The 18686-nt window shown below is 52.6% G+C and overlaps 2 protein-coding genes across 2 annotated transcripts in view; one reads left to right on the forward strand and one right to left on the reverse strand.

Annotated features, from left to right (window-relative positions):
* The first annotated feature begins 4651 nt into the window (after positions 1 to 4651).
* Positions 4652 to 9943, forward strand: LOC109287769 (receptor-transporting protein 2-like). Its single transcript, XM_019503058.1, is given in 2 exon segments — positions 4652 to 4966; positions 8780 to 9943. Coding segments are annotated over 2 exon segments (906 nt in total). The 5' UTR covers positions 4652 to 4805; the 3' UTR covers positions 9525 to 9943.
* Positions 9944 to 16293: 6350 nt separating this feature from the next.
* MASP1 (mannan binding lectin serine peptidase 1) overlaps positions 16294 to 18686 on the reverse strand; it is a 59052-nt gene continuing 56659 nt past the window's right edge. Inside the window, exon 16 of the mRNA XM_019503467.1 lies at positions 16294 to 17038. Coding sequence (XP_019359012.1) covers positions 16848 to 17038 — 191 coding nt within the window. The 3' untranslated portion in view covers positions 16294 to 16847. The remainder of the gene's footprint in view (positions 17039 to 18686) is intronic.

Raw genomic sequence — 18686 nt, forward strand, 5'->3', positions numbered from 1 at the left:
CCTCATGATTTTTCACATGGCGGGGCTGGCAATACTGAAGGTGTGGGGTGCACCCTGGCCAGGTCTGGCTGTTTCTATTCTCTGAATAAACTCAGTGTCCTAGTCCCTGGGAGAGGGTGGGGAGTGGGCAGGGACAGCTGTGCATTTCCCTTTCCCTTTCATTTTTCACCAGCCCTGACCTCCTTTCCATTTCCTGGCTCTTGCAGTTGCAACCTCAAAGACCTGTGAGGACAGGCAAAAAACCCTGCCGAGCCTGCCAAGGGCTGTGCCCGGGGCTGCAAGTGGAGGTCATTGTCAAGCGAACGCTGCCTTTCCCGGCTCAGCAGCGCAACCCGTGTCCCAGAGAGGCTCCAAAGAGAGTGAACATGGAGCTCTGGGAGAGAGACAAACCGGGCAGTGAACGAGGCCCCAGGGTGACAATGTCCTCAGGGGAAGATGAAGTAGGGAGCGTGTGGGGGAGGCTTTGACTGAGCTATCTCTGAGCCAATCTCTATTTTTATTGTGCTGCCAGGTGGGTTCGGTGGCCCGGTTTCCATCCACGAACATGGTCGTGTCTCTGTGCCAACTTTCCCATGTGGTGCAACCATTTGCCTCCTGTTCGTGTTCCCTGGCAGTCAAACAAACTGTACCCTTGGAGATATTGTACCACATACCCCTGGAGATAATTGAACCCCATACTCCTGGAGATATTGCACCCCGTACCCCTGGAAATAATTGCATCCCGTACCCCTGGGGATATTGCTTCCCATGCCCTTGGGGATATTGCATCCTGTACTCCTGGAGATATTGCACCCCGTACTCCTGGAAATAATTGCATCCCATAGCCCTGGAAATATTGCACCCCATGCCCCTGGAGATAATTGCATGCCATACCTCTGGAGATATTGCACCCTGTGTCCCTGGAAATAATTGCATTCCATACCCTTGGAGATATTGCACCCCATGCCCCTGGAGATAATTGCATGCCATGCTTCTGGAGATATTGTACTCCATGCCCCTGGAGATAATTGCATGTCGTACCTCTGGAGATATTGCATCCTTTGTCCCTGGGGATAATTGCATTCCTCTCCCCGAGGTGAAAACCATGTTCTGGTTTGAACAGGATGTGGTAGTGAGACATGTGCCCTTCGGCCGTGTTTGGTTTCTGGGGGTGGTTCAGCTAGGGAGAAGGCTAGCCGGAGTGCGGGCCAAGGCAGACAACGGTTCCCAAGGTGCCTCTGACACGAGTGTGTTTCAGATCCAAAAGTGCTCACCTCAAGCACCTCCCACTAATCCCCCTGTGACACATTACATATATGACACAGTTAACAGGGCGACTGCACAATAAATTGAAACCAGCCACATTTGCAATTACACAATTAACTGATTAATGGCACAGTACATTTAGACCAGCCACACTTGCAAAGCAGTGATCAAACCATAAAAATAGCCATGCAGCTCTAAAAATGGCCAACCAGCTACAAAGTTAGTGCTTGAAAATGAGTAACAACTTTATAGCTGGTGACTATCCCAGTTTAATTTGCATGTGGAGAAGAGCCCTAAGAGTTATGCTCCTCTTGTCAGGGGATGGAGCTATGCTGTGTGACCTGAGCACCCAGACAACCCTGACCCCAGTTCTCAGAGGACAGAGGCTAAAAAATGACCCCTCCAATAACATGAATTAATCTGTCTCTCAAGACAGTTGGAAACCACTTCCAGGTTGTTTGGTAACAGGAACTGGGGTGAAGGTTCTGCAATAAATGCTTCTGCACAAATTATTCTCTCTGCTGTAGTGATGGGCATGTTGGTTTGAGGGGAGGCTGCTGGGCCACCCTCTACTGCCCCGGCTGGAAGGTGTTGAAGGGGGAAGCTGCACATGTCTTTACAGGTTAGAAAACGAGGGTTTGTCCATCAGTCGCACCATCGTGAGTAGTGCTTTTCTCTCCAGCTGAAGGAGCTCTGGGCAGAGCAGCATGTGGATGAGAGCCATTTCCTTCCTTTGTACTTTCCAAGGGAAACTCTGACTATATCCCTGCAAAAAATCTGCCCCTCTTCCATGTGCTGCAGCTCTCAGCAGAAGCCTCTGTGTTAAATGGCCTCTTTTCCCTCTGTCCTGGAGTGTCCCTGCATGTTAACAGAGCGATATTTTGCTCCTATCTTTTTCTATCCCTTCAATGAAGCATCCCTGTTGAAAATGCAAGCTCCATCTCCGCGGGGTCATTCCAGTCTCGGAGGTTTCACCCAGGGTTACTCTGAGGGTCTTTTGCTAATTTGGCATGGGACAAGCCGATGCGAATGCTTCCGAACTCCCCTCCGGGTTATTGGGATATTAAAAATCAGGCAAAATTCCCAGTTGCAGCGACATACAGCAGAGAATAAACAGTCAGGCCCCTACCAGGGTGTGTGGCCTCAGGCACCCCAGTGTCTGTGCTCCTTGTCAAGGCTAATCCCAGCCTTTGCATGCCTGCTTCAGCAAGCTAGGATTTTATATGCTTCAGATTCAGGTTTTTCTTTGTTTCCACCTGTCTCTTGAGTAACTTTCTCTTGGTCTAATCAGCAGGAAACAGTGAAACGCTGAGTCATGTGTGTGACCGTGCTCTGTACCTGGGGTTGTTGGTCTGCATTGGTGTGGTCCCCCGCAACTGTTCATCACAGTTCACTCAAAATGGCCCCTGCGTGGGCTCGTCTCATCTAGTGTGTTAGTCATTGCATAACTTATGTGAAGAGAAAGCAAGTGGTGCACCCACAGTGAGCGGCTATGGGGGCTCCCGAGCAGATAGCGGTCAGACTTCCTCCGAGGCGGTGAAGCAGCACCAGCCACATCGGGCTTCCCCAGTTTGGATGGTCTGTGTGTGTGTGGTCATGATCCTGCCGGTGATACAACACCGCCTCTCCTAACCACCTTGTTGCTTATCAGAAAGAGACTGTGGGCTCCACTTCTTGGTAACAAAGGACTCTGCCAGGCTTGTTGCTCACAGACCTCGAGCACTCCCGAACATCTGTGCCCCATTCGGGCACGGTGCCAGGTTATCTGCACACAAGACCTCCCCATAGAGCACAGCCCTTACCTCAGTGCAAAGTATCCAGGGTTCCCAGGCCCCATTTTATACACCGATCAGGATAACTTCATGTTTTTGACATCCGCGTTCTCACCAACTACTAAGACATTTGCAGGTGCCATCGTTCAGGTCCCGTTCTCCCCAGACCTTGAGGCCTTCCCACGAGATAGGGGGACCCATTTGACACAGCTGTTTCAGTGTCTTGTGCCCATCTTATCCAGCGTTTTCCATCCATTGGCCTTCTGGGGGGGTCCAGAAGCTAATACTCCTACCTTTCCCAGCTAATACTCCTACCTTTCTGCTTAGGCTATATATGGTTTGCTTTCTGGTCATCAAGGTTGATTGCTCGTGCTGTCGCAGAGGCCCACTTCAGTTTGTACCATTAATAGGCCTCTGGATGGTTTCTATGCACTGATCAGTGGTTGCGTTAATCCATGTTCTAGCAAGGACTACAACAGCTTTTGTGGAGGCAGGCGTTTGCTCGCTCCAAAGCACAGATGCCCAGGCCTTTATCAACACAGAAAGATGCCTGGTGTCATTGCAACTGTGTGGGGAGCGCTGGCATTCCTGAGAGCCTGGAAGGAGATGGAGATGCCAGGTTTTCAGGATGCATCCCTTGGATGGGATATTGCTGGCACCCCAGTGCCGCTAAGGACCTAAGACCTCTGACCTGTGCTGGTGATCCATATTACAGTGCACCCTAAAAGCAGGAGCCTGCAGCCAGAGCTACTGGCCCAGGGGCTTGCTGATAACCGTTGCACTCTACTGGGGAAGGATCCCTGCAGGGGGTATCACGTCCCCTAGCCCCCCAAGCATGTGGTTATGCCCCGACCAGCACAGGTCCAGGACAGCATGTTCCCGAAGGGTTAACTTCCTATTAAGCAAGGTCTTGGAATAGGCACTGAGGCTGCGATGGGCAAGATCAGGATGCTTCATGAGTCTCTTGGCTCAACAGAGTAGGACCCCCTCCCCTCAGCACTGTTAGCAGCCATGGGCTGTGCAAAATGCTGCAGCTCCAAGCAGGCAGCTCCCGGGAGGTCGGGGAGGAGGAGCCGCTGGAGGAGCTCTGGCTGCTGGCATAGCTGAGCTGTGGGCCAAACCCCCAGGACCAGCCCACCAAACCCGGGGAGGTGAAATACGGCCAGTGGCAAAGCCCACCCGCCTCGAGCCACCTCACTGCACCCCCTCCTCTAGCGGTTCCCAAACTTTTTTAGATTGAAAACACCAGATCTTTGCTTTCACTCCTTCTTTTTGGACTAGGGAAAGATCCTAGAGCTATTTTTCTGCTGCAAAGAACTCAGCCAGTCTGCAGCAGAGCAGGAGGCTTTTGCCTTTTTTTTAACACTCTGGTTTCCGATGTGAAATCTTTGGGTTTATGTCGTGCATTGTGACGGGGCTAACATAATGTGGCATCCCGCAGCACCCTTGAAAGGATCTCATGACACCCCAAAGGCATGGTTGCACCCTGGCTGAGTATCACTGCCCTGTGCAAACGTCATTTGTCTGGTCCCTCCCGTGTTGCTGTCAATGTAAGATTTAAAACCCTGCATCCTGTCTGGCTTCAGGGACAAAACGAGATCTCCTTTTGGTTTCATTTCTCAGAGGCACAGAGCAGGGGCCAGCCCAGGACTGGTTCGTGGAGGCAGGAGAGAGAGAAACGGGAGCAAGGGGGTCCTACCTGTCTCCCAGGGAGCTGCCAGTGAGCGGTCCCAAGCTCAGCCTGTGATTTCACCTGCTTGGAGGGTGAGAGTCCAAACCAAGGAGAAGATGAGGGAGCTGAGCATGGATTCTTGGAGAAAGCTATTTTGGGAGAAGATCGACAAGGCCAGTCTAAGAGACCAGTGGGACCTGAAGATGCACTAGGACCTTTGTTACGACAACCTGACTCCTGGTTGGGTGCAGTCCGTGGAGGAGCACGCGCATGCCAGGTGGGAAGACAGGCTGCCAATCTCCTTGGTGTTGGCAGGGGAAGGTGTTGTGTGCACAGGTGTGAGTGTGCAGGGCAGTGTGCCTGGATGGGAGGGTGCCTCTGAAGCCCCCGCTTGCAAAGACAATTCCTTGCTTGTGGCCACTGCAGCCCCACCCCACCCTCACATCCTGAAATGCTGCTGTTTTTGCTCCGGATCAGGGCATTGGGGCACCCCGGGGTGCTGCCAGATCCTTTCAAGGGTGCTGCAAGGTGTGAGGAAATCAGCAGCTAAGCTAAGCAGATGATCCCTCCACCCCCACTGCCCAGCCCCTGGGAAATGGGGTGCCCCTCAATTCACAGAAGTTACAGGGGGTGCCTCGAGTCCAGGGAGAGGCATCTTGAGTCCAAAAAGTTTAAGTGTCACTGCTCCTAGGCTTGTTAATTTGTGTTTCCCTGTCTCTGGCTCTCTTGCCCTTTGAATTATTTCTGGTCACTTAAGCAGTGCCAGGCTCACCCCTTTTCTGCCCTGGCTTTGTAGTGTGGTGCCCCTTGGCACAGCCCAGGGGTTGGGGCACCAGCTGTGGGGCTGGGAGAGTCAGAGAGAAGCAGGGTGAGGGATTATACCCAGAAATCCTTCTTGGGCCACCTCAGATTGCACCTCTGTGGCCCCAGGGAACTCTCCTTGACATCTCTGACCAGAGACTTGCCTGGGCCAAAATGTGGTTTGGCCGTACCAGGCTGCCAACTGACTCCCCCCTTGCCACTGTGCTAAATATATGGACCCGAATAAGGAACTGGAATTTGGAATGGGATGACAGCTAGAAAATCCTTCTTGGGCCACCCCAAAACATGAGCCTGAGGTCCTGGACATCTCTGACCAGGGACTTGCCTGGCCCAAAGCATGGTTTGACTGTGCCAGGCTGACAACAGCAGTGCAGGGCTTCTGGGTTCTGGGGTCCTGCATCCTGAGCTGCTGACAGGCACAGCTCGTGGCATGGGTGCTTGTGCAACTGTGTCTGTCTTGGGGTAGTTGATTGTCTGTATTGATTATTTCCTCTCCTTAGTCTGTGGTTTTGTAGGTGTTAATCCATGCTCGTTAACTTGTTATGTAGTAGCTAGGTCCTGTGTATTGAGCTGGTCCCTGAGTGAATCATGATTGGTTGGTAACTGGTAACACAGTAGTTTAGCAGCCAGGCCTGCAGTAGTGTCCCCCAAGACAGAGACAGTCAGTCACACAAGTACCCATGTCACAAGTTTTGCCTGTCAGCAGCTAGGGGTGCAGGGCCCCAGAACCCCCCTACTCCGATCTCCTCAACAGCTGGCAGGCATCATGGCCGCAGCAGGGGCTACCATCCCTGCAGCTGTCACCCCGCTGCGCCTTAACACACAGGGTCACCCGTGGCACGAGTTTTGCTTGTCTGCACCTTGAGGTGCAGTTTCCCCCAAACCCCTGCACCTATCTCCCTGAAACTTGGCAGGCTTCGTGGCCGCACCAGGAGCCACCACCCCTGCAGTTTTCACCCCCCTGTGTTGTGACACCTATACGTAACATGAGTTTTGCTTTCAAGAAGTTGGGGTTCAGTTCCCCTCAAAACTCTGCACTGATCTTCTTGAAACTTGGCAGGCTTCATGCTCTCGGCAGACGCTACCATCCCAGCAAGTTTCATCCAAATCAGACAAAAAACAGAGTTATAGATATTTCATTGATTCCCCATTATACCCTATGGCCGAGTATATGCCTGAACATCTCTGACAAGAGACTTGCCCGGCCCAAAGCACAGTTTGGCTCTGCCACGCTGTCAACTCAGAGCACGCCTCCCCCCACATCCCAGCGACTGTATTAAGGACAATGGCTTGCATAGGAAACTCTTTTTGGGCTGGGATTAGAAATGGAAATCCTTCTTGGCCAACCCGCACCATGCCTTTGTGACACCGGTGGATCCCATGTCCTGGGGGAGCCCAAGAAGGATTTCTAGCCATAATCCCGTTCCAAATTCCAGTTCCTTATTCAGGTCCAGATACTTAGCACAGTTCCTTATTCGGGTCCAGATACTAAACCATGTTTTGGGCCAGGTAAGTCTCTGGTCACAGATGTCCAGGACAGTGCCCCAGTGGCACAGAGCTATTCTGATGGGTGGCCCAAGCAGAATTTCTAGTCATAATCCCAGCCCAAAAAGCAGTTGCTTATTCAAGCCATTATACTTAGTACAGTGGGCACAAGGGCTGTTAGTTGGCAGCTTGGCATGGCCAAACCGTGCTTTGGGTCGGGCAGGACCATGGTCAGGGTTCTTTAGGAGAGTCCTTCAGTGGCATTGCCATGAAATTTGGGGTGGCCCAGGAAGTATTTTGCCCCATAATCCATCCTAATCTGACCTATGTTTAGGGCTCTGTACTTGATATGGAATATTATTGTACATATTAATTAGTCCATATGCGTAGCTAATGAAAATCTCTCTCTTTAGGATGTATAATTCATTAATAACAAGTTTTTATGGGGTCTAGATTAGCTTTGAAAAAGGGACCGGGAGCTGGGAATAAGGAATAAAGAACTGGGGATAAGGACTAAGGAATCAGGAACCAACTTCAGCCTCACCAGGAAATGTGGGCTCTGAGCTCCTGCCTGCTCTCCGGAGCCCAGACCCCCTCGTTCAGAGCTGCGTGTTAGCCAGCTCCTTGTAATCCAGGTCCTGGCTCATTGGCTTTGGCAGGGGGGTTGATGGGAGGCAAGGAGTGGCCGGTCCAGTGATTCTCAACCAGGGTGCCACAGCACCCAGGGGTGCCTTGAGATCCTTTCAAGGGTGTTGCATAATGTCATCCCAGTGAAGTGTGCAAACACCATGCACAAGATAAACCCAGCAATCTCAAGTAGGGATTTCAAATAGGCTTTCTGAGTTCTCTGCAATGGGGAAACTGCTCCCTTTTTCTGAGAGTCAGAACGAAGAGCTGGTGTTTTCCAAGGGGGCCTGGAGTTTAGTGAGGGGCCTTGAGTCGAGAAAGGTGCACAGCTAGGCTAGGGGCATACAGAGGTACAGGAGGAGGAGTCGTCCTGCCAAAGGGAGAATCCTCCTGAGTGGTGAAGACTGCGGTGTTGAGTAAGAGGTGGGATCAGAGCAGCTGAGAAGAGATGCACTTTGAACGCATGGCCAGCCAGTGCTATCCTAAGGGTATGCCTGTTTGGAAATGTCCTGGGGGGACGTGAGGGAGGAGAGTGCCTTGCTTTTCAGCATAACTACGCTGGACATAACTACGCTGGCCTCCATTAGAAGTGAAACCAGGAAAGGGTGAACCCAGCACTGGGAGCATTTGTGTCTGTATGCTGGATGTGAGCAGGGCCACACTTTTTCAGCTTGCTCTCAGTCTGGGGCAGGCATTGCTGCTGTGCCAGGGGGGTTTAATCCTTCCTTGAAAGCATCAGGTGCTGGCTGCAACCCAGGCTGGGGATGAGGATCGGGCTGTGCCGATGCTCCTGCTGGGACCCAAGCTGGAGGGTCCTGGCTAGAGGGTCTTGCCCCTCCACACAGGGTCGAACTAATGCCCCGTTCAGGGTCATGAAGGAATTGTACCTCCCTGGACAGACTGGTACATGCTGGTAGGTTTTGTCCTGTGTAGCAGGGGCCCGGCCTGTACCTGGGATTGCTTGAGTGTATTTTAACAGCCTTATATAGCAACATTAGCTGGTTCAAGGAGACAGGTTCAAGTGCACTATCTTGCGTTGTGTCAGGATTGATCTGTATAGATTATACATGTATCTGCTAAACTCTCCCTAGTCTTATGAAGAGTCTGGAGGATAGATTTATACAGGATGGTTTGCACAGGGCTGGTCCTGCCTTAGGCAGGGGGAAGGACTAGATGTGGCTTCTGGAGGGCCCCACGTCTCTAGGAGGTCTGCTTTCACTCTCTGCTTCCTTCATCCTTTTAGGTTCCAGTGCTCGGGGTGTGGGCACGCCTGGTCGTCGGTGCAAGTGATCATCCTGTTCCACATGTGCTTGGACGGGTCCAGGAGACAAGGCTCGGTGAAGATGAGGGTCTTTGGACAGAAATGCAACCAGTGCTCTTGGTGTGACTTCAGCAAGCCAGTATTCAAGGCGGAGGGTGTCGACACGGTCTTGGAGAAGCTGGTGATGAGCATTCGGGAGAAATGCTATGGAGAGTCTGTGGATCATAGCCAGCTGTTGGAAGTGGTGATTGGCAGGCACGGCGGGCCACATAGGAGAGACAACTGTGAGGCTTGTCACCTGGGAATACACAGGAAGACTCAAGGACCAGCGCAACATGGGAGGCACAAGCACCCGGTGGTTTCCTGGGCACCCCAAATGCCAGTGCCATCCATTGAGCCCTCCAGACCCAGCGTACCCCACCAGGCAAAGCTTCTGAATCAGAGTTTTTACAAAGATTATGAATCGCAGCGCCTTGTCCGGCCCTCCAGACCCCGCGTACCCCACCGGACAAGGGTGCCAGATCAGAATTCAGGCAAAGATTTTGAATCCAAATGCCTCATTTGCTGCTTGACAGTGGGTTGCTGGTTTTTTGCTGCTATTTTTCTTTGTCTTCTCATTCTCTACATCATTCCCAATTGAAAGCTGCTCAGACCGTGGGTGCAGGGGAGATACTGAGCCATGACAATTTTTCCACGTGCAGCCAGCGTGGTGGTTTGCTCAGGACGGGCGAGGTGGGGTTACCGGTTATACCGGCATGTTCGGGCAATGGTGGGAGATGCGTCCCTCCCCAAAAACCTTCAGGAACAGTTCTGCCTCTGAAGATCCCAGCCAGAATTGCATCCTCCTGTCCTGTTCATACAAAAAAAGGCTTCACCTGGGTAGTCAGGGAACAGAAATGGTGGGATAACCGACGGCACCCCATCAGTAAGTGCTGCCGCAAATAGTGTGTGAACGCCCCAAGAGGCAGACACTGTGTCTTCGGCTTGCCTGTCGAATGCACAGAGCCCATGCGACCAATTCCTGAACCCAGGAATTGAAATGAATATTGCTTTTAACGATTAGTTCGGCTCTCTCAGTATGTCACCTGTGTGGTTTTTAAGTTATTGGATGTTAAAAGTGAACACTAGGAAAGAGGCTGGATTTAGTCCCTGAACTATACAAGGGAAGATGCAGTATCATTGGGCCTTTTGCAAAGCCCTTATCTAGACCCAGTGCAACTCATAATGTATATCGCTTTATTGCTGTGTGTTTTATGACTTCCATATTGCCGCGGTCTTTAGCTTTGCTTGTATAAGGAATGACTTGGCCCAGGGGTCTTTAATAAACACTCGATAAGGCAGCCAGGGTGATGGGAGTGCCAGTTGCTGTCTCTTTTTAGAGGCAAGGAAGTTGAGCAAGCCTTTCTTGCAGTGGTAGTTAAAAGTGAAGCAGATGCTTTGGACATTTTTAACCTGAGCCTTGTCCCTCTTTTCTGTTCCTTGGGGTTAGATGCTACCGGGGGCGTTGATGGGGTGGGTGAGTTACTCCAGTCCGATCGGCACGGACCATCACCGGTTGTGACAGATGGGGGTGAAGCAGCCTGGCTGTGTCTCACATCCGTTTTCCTTCAGTGTTTTACCTCAACTCCCTACACATTCGCCCATCTCTGCTCCCTTTCTAGATGGGAAGCGGGAAGTCTGCATGGCAGGAGCCGGGAGGAAAGGGTTGGCTTCCCGGCGTGCTGTTTTGGGCCTGAAGATGGTGCTATGCAGCCTTACACGGAAATTAGTATTTCTGCCCTGGGACTGAAACCAAACCCTGCAAAGAGATTTGGGAATGGGCTTAACTCCCGGCAGTGGGCTTGGTCTTGGTATCTGCGCTGCCACTAAACAAGGCAAGGAGAGCTCCTTCTCCCACCTCAGCCCCATCAATTCTCCCCAGCAGACCCAAATAAGAGGTTAATAACACCAGAAAAGCTCGCAGGCCCTTTGCCCCCGCAACAGCCTGCATCAGAGCCTCCGTGAACTGCACCGGGGACTTTGTGATTGCTGCTATAGGGACAGGCAGGAATAAAAAAACCCCAATGTGGATGGATAGAAAGGTGGAAGGACAGGTATCCTGCCCCCCAAGACAGTTTCTCAGGCCTTATGCTGAATGCAGCATCCAGCAAGTCAGACTGGATTTAGTAATAGTAATAATCAGGGAGATGCTGGAGCCATGGTGGTCCAGGATTTATGCAAGAGGCAAGGATTTATAAGGGTGATACCTTTTATTGGATCAACTGCAGAGTTGAGATGGAGTTAGGCCAGCTGTCAAATGCAAGACATTGTTCATTAGGTCTGAGCACTAACAGCTGGTAGAAGGCAGGGTAGATTTGCACACTATAAACTAACCAAAGTAGATATACAGATGTAGCACAAGCTTTTGGGAGCTGAAGCTGACTTCATAGGCTCATAGAAAATGAGGGTTATCAGATGCTGTGCTCCCTTCATCAGTAAAAGCCATCCCAGTAAGATACGTTTAATAAAACACAGTTAATAAAACAGAGCTGGCCCAGTTCAGAGGCTACTGAAATCTCATCTGGGCAACCAAAAGAGAGGTTTGGAAGGGACCTCAGGAGGTCACATCTAGTCCAACGCCCTGCTCCAAGCAGGACCAGCCCCAACTACATCATCCCAGACAAGGCTTGGTTCAAACTGATCCCTGGCAGAAGTCCCTTGACTCCAGTGCCCTCCTGTGATCACATGTGGCAAAGATCGAGATCTGGTGCTCAGGAGGAACCCAGTGCTGGCAGAGGGGAGCTCACTTGGTCACATCAGACCAAAGAGTCGGTATCTCTCGTTAGCATCCGTGATGGTCTTCCTCTCATTGCACACCTGAACTGAAGGCTCCTGTGATTTCCAGTGTCCTTGTCTGCTTCCTTTTGGACTCTCCCATAAAGACCAGTCACATTAAGCTAAATGCGACTCTAGGCTAAAATCCCTGCTGGACCGGGGTCCACCCAGACCGGCAGGGGCAGATGAAGTCGCCCACAGTCCACCCCAAAGCAGTTCCTACAGCGACTCCCATTGCTTCAGCCAAAGACCCCTGGTTGACTGCTGGCAAAGCCAGTGTCCGATGTGCATTTGCACGACCAGTGAGGACACAGGGCTTTTAATGCACATCTAGCTCTCAGCCTCGGCTTGGCTGACTTGAGCTCACTGCTGGGACGGATACATGCTTACTCTCCCTGTGCCTTAGTTTCCCTATCTGTGCAGTCAGGACGATGATCCTTCCTTCCTGCTGATTTGGACTCTGAGCTCTGCGGGATTTGGGCTGTCCCTTATGCTGTGTCCATGCAGCAGCCAGCACGAACGCAGGAATCCCGTATTGCCTCAATGTAATCTGCCCTCAAGGAGTTTCTGCCCTATCCAACCTATTTGCAGCCACTGATTGGACCGTATCTGCCTCCAAGACACCAGTGGAGTGACTCCAGGGTCATAACGCAGTCCTGAGTCTGGCCCTAGCAGCTCCCAGTGCTCCCCACTTCCAGCCTCCCAGGGAAGGGTCATCTGGTTTCCTTCCACCCCAAGTGCTTCCTAACCCTGTGTAGCATTTGGGGTGTTAGGAGCATGGGCTGTTCTCTGCACCTCCCAGCAGGCTTCTGGAAAGGTATTCCCCTCCAGAAGGGGGAAACTGAGGCATGCAGAGCCTGTGTGAGGTGTGCACAGCTGCTCCCACGCATGGGGATAGTCTTTGTGGCATGGAGCCTTGCAGTTGACCTGTAGTGAGATCAAGAGCCTCCACTATGCTTGAAGACCGGAAAGCACAGCTCAGGTATGTGCGTGCATGCATATGCAGGTGGCCTTTGCACTCTGCCAGTCCTGGACCTCCCAGCCCCCAACATAAAGCCCCCTTGGGCCCGTGACAGCAGGCAGAGATCAGTCAGAGGGACTGAGCCACCATCCTCCTGCTGCCAGCACAAGGGTGGAATAGGAAAGGCACCCACAGGGCATAGAGATGTCTGCGGAGATGGGGCAAAATCTTGGTTCAGTTCCTGGGAGTGGGGGAGAGGGGCACACCTCTCCCAGTGCTGGGGGTGTACCCCCTGCTGTGAGGGGGTGTGCCCTGCTGGGGGGCACCTCTCTTCCTCCTCTCTATGCCCCTGTCTGCAGTGGCTGAGCCCAGCAGGGCTGCATTGCAGCCTGGCCTGCGTGCCCCCTCATGCCTTGCCTCGTCTCAGTCTGTGCCGGAGCACGCACCATCCCGGTGACCTCCCCCTCGTCCTCTGCTGCAGCCGGACACTGATAAATGACCACCTTGGCACCCGTCTCCCAGGGGAACTGGGCTCGTGATGCCAGCAGGTTGGGAGATGCCAGCAGCGGTATGTCTTGTTATTGCTTCTCCCTTTCTCATTGCCACCGGGCTCTCCAGCCCTGTCCTCTGGGGCACCGAATACAGCAGGGCCCGCACCCAGGACGGCCTCTTGTCACAAGCAGAGGGAGGCGAGGGTAGGTCGGCTCCATGCCTGGCATGCACAATTTCCCTGCAGAGCTGGGAGGGAGATGCTACCCGCAGCACTAGCTCATCGTCATTCCTGCTCCATGATACAAACACTTGGGGGGGAAGGCTGGGTCTAGGTCAGTGGCATTCATCCTGTGGTCCACGGGCCCCTGGGGGGTCCACAGACTATGCCTAAGGGGTCCACAAACAATGACGATCATCAGTCAAAAGTGCATGAATACCCCCGCTTACAATTCAAAGGGGTCTGCAGATGAAAAAAAGGTTGAAAGCCACTTCTCTGGGTGTTACCCCAAACTCTCGGATTGGGGAACCAGTGCTTTGTTGAGACCAAGACTGCTCAAGGGACAGGAGTTCCCCCTCCCCTGTTGGTGGTTTATTCAGCAGTCAGCACACACTCATATACTCAGAAATGCACTAGTTACTTTGCAAGTGAGTCTTCGTCATGTGTACAAGCGCTCTTGCTCCCCGTCTTGTTGCTCTGGGAGTTCAGGGTCTTGCTTGGACCTTCAGGGGCATCTTCGAGCAGATCAGTACTTTAGTGATATAGTGATGCAGTAGTCCAATGACCTTTCATTTCCAAACTTTTTACACCTTTTCTTTTCTGCATATTCGTTATTTTTACTACTCCTCATGCTACTGCAGGCTGCTTACAGCCTACTTACACAATCAGTTTCTTACTCTTGGGCATTTTCCTGACACTTTCTGTGCGTAAAGACACCCAGACCATTGACACCCATGCCTGTGATACCTTTATATCACATGTCTTTCTTATCACATATCCTCTGTCTCCCCATTCTTATCCTCATCCCCATTCTTATCCTCATCGTCATTGACCATGTCGAGGCACTGACAAAATTTGTAGCTGCTCGCTCAGCTTTAACTGGATAGGCTGTGCAACCCCTCGCTGGAGTGGGCACTGACATTTTATGGTTGCATAGGGACCCAACCTGGAGGCTGTCTTTTCATGAGGAAAGAGGGGAGATTTGCACATGATGGACTAGCCAAAGTAGATCTGCATCTTGCAGCACAGGCTTTTGGGAGCTGAGATGCTGTGCTCACTTTGTCTATAAAAGCTCACCCAGTAAAACATATAGGAAAACCCAGCTGGTGCAGTTGCTCCTACACCTACCTGTAAACCACCTGGGTGATGACCCCGGGCGTCAGTCTGGAGTATCTCAGTTAGGATCCATGAGGTTGTTTCCACTTGATGCCGGTGTAATGCTGAGGGGATATTCAGGCTTCTCTGGCTTAGTGGTGACACTGGATCCACCCCCAGCTCCAGCCCCTGGTGCCCACCTGGGTGTGGGTCCATGGGCTTTGGAGGCTCATTTGCCTTCAAACACCCCTTAGGCTCCAGGCGTGATGCTTCAGGGGCTGGAGAGTCTTGTTGGACATAGAGGAGGCCTGGGGGTCGATGGGACCGATGGGTTTTCCAGGGAGAAGCCAGGCCCAGAGAGATCAGGGTCCAGCTTGTGACTCACAGCTCAGACCTGGGCCCCCAAACCTCAGCCCAACACCCTGGGATCAAGGGAGAGCTGTGCAAAATGACTTCCCCAGAAAGCTGCTCGACTTGGCCATGCTGGGTGGGGATCTCTTGCTCACAGCAATCCCCATCTTGCTCCCCTGTTTTTCTCAGGGTCCTTTTCCCCCATGGGAACTTCTTTAGGACAGAGCATCTGGGAGACTTGTCTCTGCAGTGCCTCAAGTAAGTATCCCTGGAGCAAAGAAACTGCCAGCTCTGCCTGCCATAGCAGCAGTCCCAGGAGGAGCCAGCCCCTTCTGCCTCACTTTGACTGGAAAGCTGAGTGCCTGGTAGTGGTATTAATTGGAAATCCCTTTATCTGAGGGCTTCCCTGCGGCTGCATGCTTGCGTTCTTCTTCTGCTGAGCCTTCCTTTAAAGGCAGCACAAAGGGAAAAGCAACTGAGCTGCAAGACTTAATCCAGACCCACATCCAACAACCCGCTTTGACAGGCAGCTCCCACGTCCAATATGTCATTAGCAAGGAGAGAGAAGGTCATTGCTACTGCGGCTTCAGTGCAGGGATTGTAGCCCCAGGAGGATGGTGCAGGCAGCACACATGTATTTCATGTGTGTCACGTTTCCTGCAAGTTCTGTGTGTGTGTTTTTTCCCCCTGTGTGTTACCTACTGTGCTTGGCTTGTACCCCAAACCCAAATTAAGCTGGCTGCCCCAATAACCTTTCACACCAAGCCCATCAAACCAGGAAAAGTGGATTCTCCAGCTGGCAGAGGGTGAAGTCGGGCAGCCATGGCAATGGTGACAGTGTCAAACTCTGGATGTGGGGCATTTCACCTGAGCAGATGGCAGTTCCAGCACCGTGCAGCCCCCTTCACCCTGCCTTGGAGCCAGGTGAAGGTTGAAGGTCTCCAGTGACATATTGCATGTAGGGAAGACACAATTCCCACCCTAGCACAGAGGCCATGTGCTACCCATGTCCCATGTGAGCTCGAGTTTATAGATCGCTTCCCACCAGCTTTGTGCCCAGCAGGGAGTTTCTCCTACCAAGATCCCAGCAGCAGCCAGAGAGCCATGGTCTCAATTTGGAACAGGGGAAGTTGAGGTTAGATATTAGGAAAAACTTTCTCATTGGGAGGGTAGTAAAACACTCCAACGGGTTACCCAGGCAGGTGGTGGAGTCTCTTTCCTTGGAGGCTTATAAGATGTGGCTAGACAAAGCCTTGGCTGGGATGATGTAGCTAGGGACGGTTCTGCTTGGAGCAGGGGGTTGGACTAGATTAACTAAATTAATGAGGATGAAATGCCGTGGCGTGTACAAACGCCCGATGTGACCTCCTGAGTTTCCTTCCAACCCTCATTTTCTATGATTCTATGATTCTAAGTGTCCCATAAAAGGCAACAACCAGTGGCATCTCAGGAGGGAAGACTTTCATGTTGGGACCTCCCTTTGCATAGCACAGATTGGCATTTAATTAGAAAAAACAATTACAAATATATTAATTCATGAATCAATGATAAATAAAACCCCTTTCCTTTGCAATCCTGGTGTGGCTTCAATGATAGGTGTTCTCTGCAACACTTCATCACACCAGAGGGTCTGCAAAACCCTCCCCTCCCACCCTCTGTCATCATGCTGATTGCATTGTTATTTTACCCTGAGGTTAACTGGGCCAGGCCCAGCTCCAGGCCAAGCTGTCAGTCCAGGGGGCTGGTGCCTGGAAGCCTGGATTCTCCCTGAGGGACATGGCTTGGGGCTGGGCAGAGTCCAATTGAGATCTATGCAGGGATCCAGCCCTGGCTTTCCTCCCCTCCATGCCATGAATGAGTTCTCAGACCCAGGCAAGAGAGGTCTTTCGACCCCGAAAGACCTCCCCTGCCTGGGTCTGAGAGAGGAAGGCCGGGGTTTTTAGCAGAGGCAGTTGGCAGGGCTCATTCCTGCTTTGTTGGCAGCACCCCAGGTGGTTCCCACCTCCACAGGGGCCATGGGGAGCAGGGAGGATTCAGTACTCCACACCTGTGACCTCCTTAATCCAGGCCAAGCTTCGCAGCGTGCTGGAGTAGACGCCGTAGCGATCGGTCTGCCCGCAGCCTTCGCCCCAGGACACGGCGCCAATCAGCTGCCAGTGGTGGTGCTGGTGGCTGAAGGTGACCATGGGCCCCCCGGAGTCCCCGCTGCAAGCGTCTTTTCCTCCTGCATGCAAAAGAGACTGGGGCGGTTTCTCCAGCTTATGCATGGGGCCTCCCCTGTGTTCTCTGGTAGCCTTGGTTCTGTCTGAGGATCTGCTCCCTTCCCTCCTATGTTGGCCTCCAAGACGCCACCGGCCCCCCTGATAGGTCCACTGGTATTCCCCACCTCCCAGCCAATAAATCCCATCCCCTCCCAGCTCCCTCTTTCCCTCCTGGCCGTATCAACACCCCCTGTCCTGCTGGCTCCAAACCCCTTTCATAGGACAGGAGGTCCTGTTGCCTGTATGCTGAGGAAGTCGAGAGGCCAAGGTCCCCCCACCAGATCACTGCTTCACACCTTCTCCCACAGCACAAGAAGTGCCTGAGCTACCAAGAATGGAAGATAACAGGCCATAGGTCCAAGCCAGGGGGGACGAGGGCATTGGCAGGGGAGTAACTGTTGACTAAATGCTCAGACGATCCTAGGAAGAGCGTCAGGCCACGTGCTACAGAGAAAGGCAACTCCCTGCAGCCCCAATCTGTGCCAGTCTGACCATTTCCTTAGTCTTTTCCATTTCTGACTTGATTTCTCAGCTTTCCCTCGGGCTGTTGTTCCTTCCAAGAGCCTCCAGCGGGTCTGGTCAAAGAGACCCCCAACAAATCCTTTGTTTCTTCCATATTGTCTGGGCCATCGTGCCTGCCACAAGACTTGAACCCTTTGGAGAACCTGCAAGGCATTTTGCACTGTGGCTGCCGAAGGGATGGGTCCTCCCTGCTTCAATGGGGAGTGCAGGGCAGTGTCTTCTGGCTGGAAGGGGTCATGGAGCCCCATTTCCCAGGGTCTGGGATTTCCTGGTTGCCCCTTGCACTTCTTGTCAGGGGGGGTTAAGCCTTCCCCAAAGGCACTGGGCATTGGCTGCAGCCCAGGAAGGGGATGGGGACTGGGTTGTGCCAGTGCCCCCAAACCGGTGGGTCCTAGCTAGAGGGTTTGGCCCCGCTGCTCAGGGTCAGACCAATGCTACATTTGGGGTCAGGAAGGAATTTCACCCTCTGGTCAGATTGGTATGAGGGGGTGTTGCCTTCCCCTGTAGCAGGGGCACGGCCTCTACCTGGGAACTCTTGAGCATCTGTTAACAACCTGGTATAGAAGTCGGACCTTGGCTGCCGTGGTCCCCCTGTGGCAGAAAGCCACCTTGGTTTCTCCCCAAAAATCTCTGCCCTGTGACACTGATTTAAATCTCTGTGCTGTGACCATTCAATTAGGGTGGGCCCAGCACACAGGGGACCACACCCTCAGCCTGTCTCTTTAGGGAACTGGAGCTGGCTGCATTCCTGAGGGAGGGGGAAACCTGCTCCCCCTGCCTACGTGACTTGCATCACTTGCTTGGGTAAGGGGTTTCTACCTGGGGAGCTGGGATCTGCCCAGTAACAGGTGATGCATTTCAGATTGGTTGGCTGACAGCCAACTGGGGGCTGACCTCCGCTGGCCCAGGTGAATGAGGTCACAGGGGTTATATAAGTTAGGACGGGGAAGGAGGCGGCCCCTCCCCTCCGGCCATGAGGTGACGCAGCAGCCAGGCAGGGGAGAGAGAAGCCTTAACATCTGAAACTGGCTCTCTCCCCCCAAACTCACGACCTAGGAACCGCCTGCCTCCAAAGGGAAACTTCACCTG

This window comes from Gavialis gangeticus, unplaced genomic scaffold (assembly GCF_001723915.1).
Source record: "Gavialis gangeticus isolate Ggan-Ray unplaced genomic scaffold, GavGan_comp1, whole genome shotgun sequence".
NCBI classification, from domain to species: Eukaryota; Metazoa; Chordata; order Crocodylia; family Gavialidae; genus Gavialis; species Gavialis gangeticus.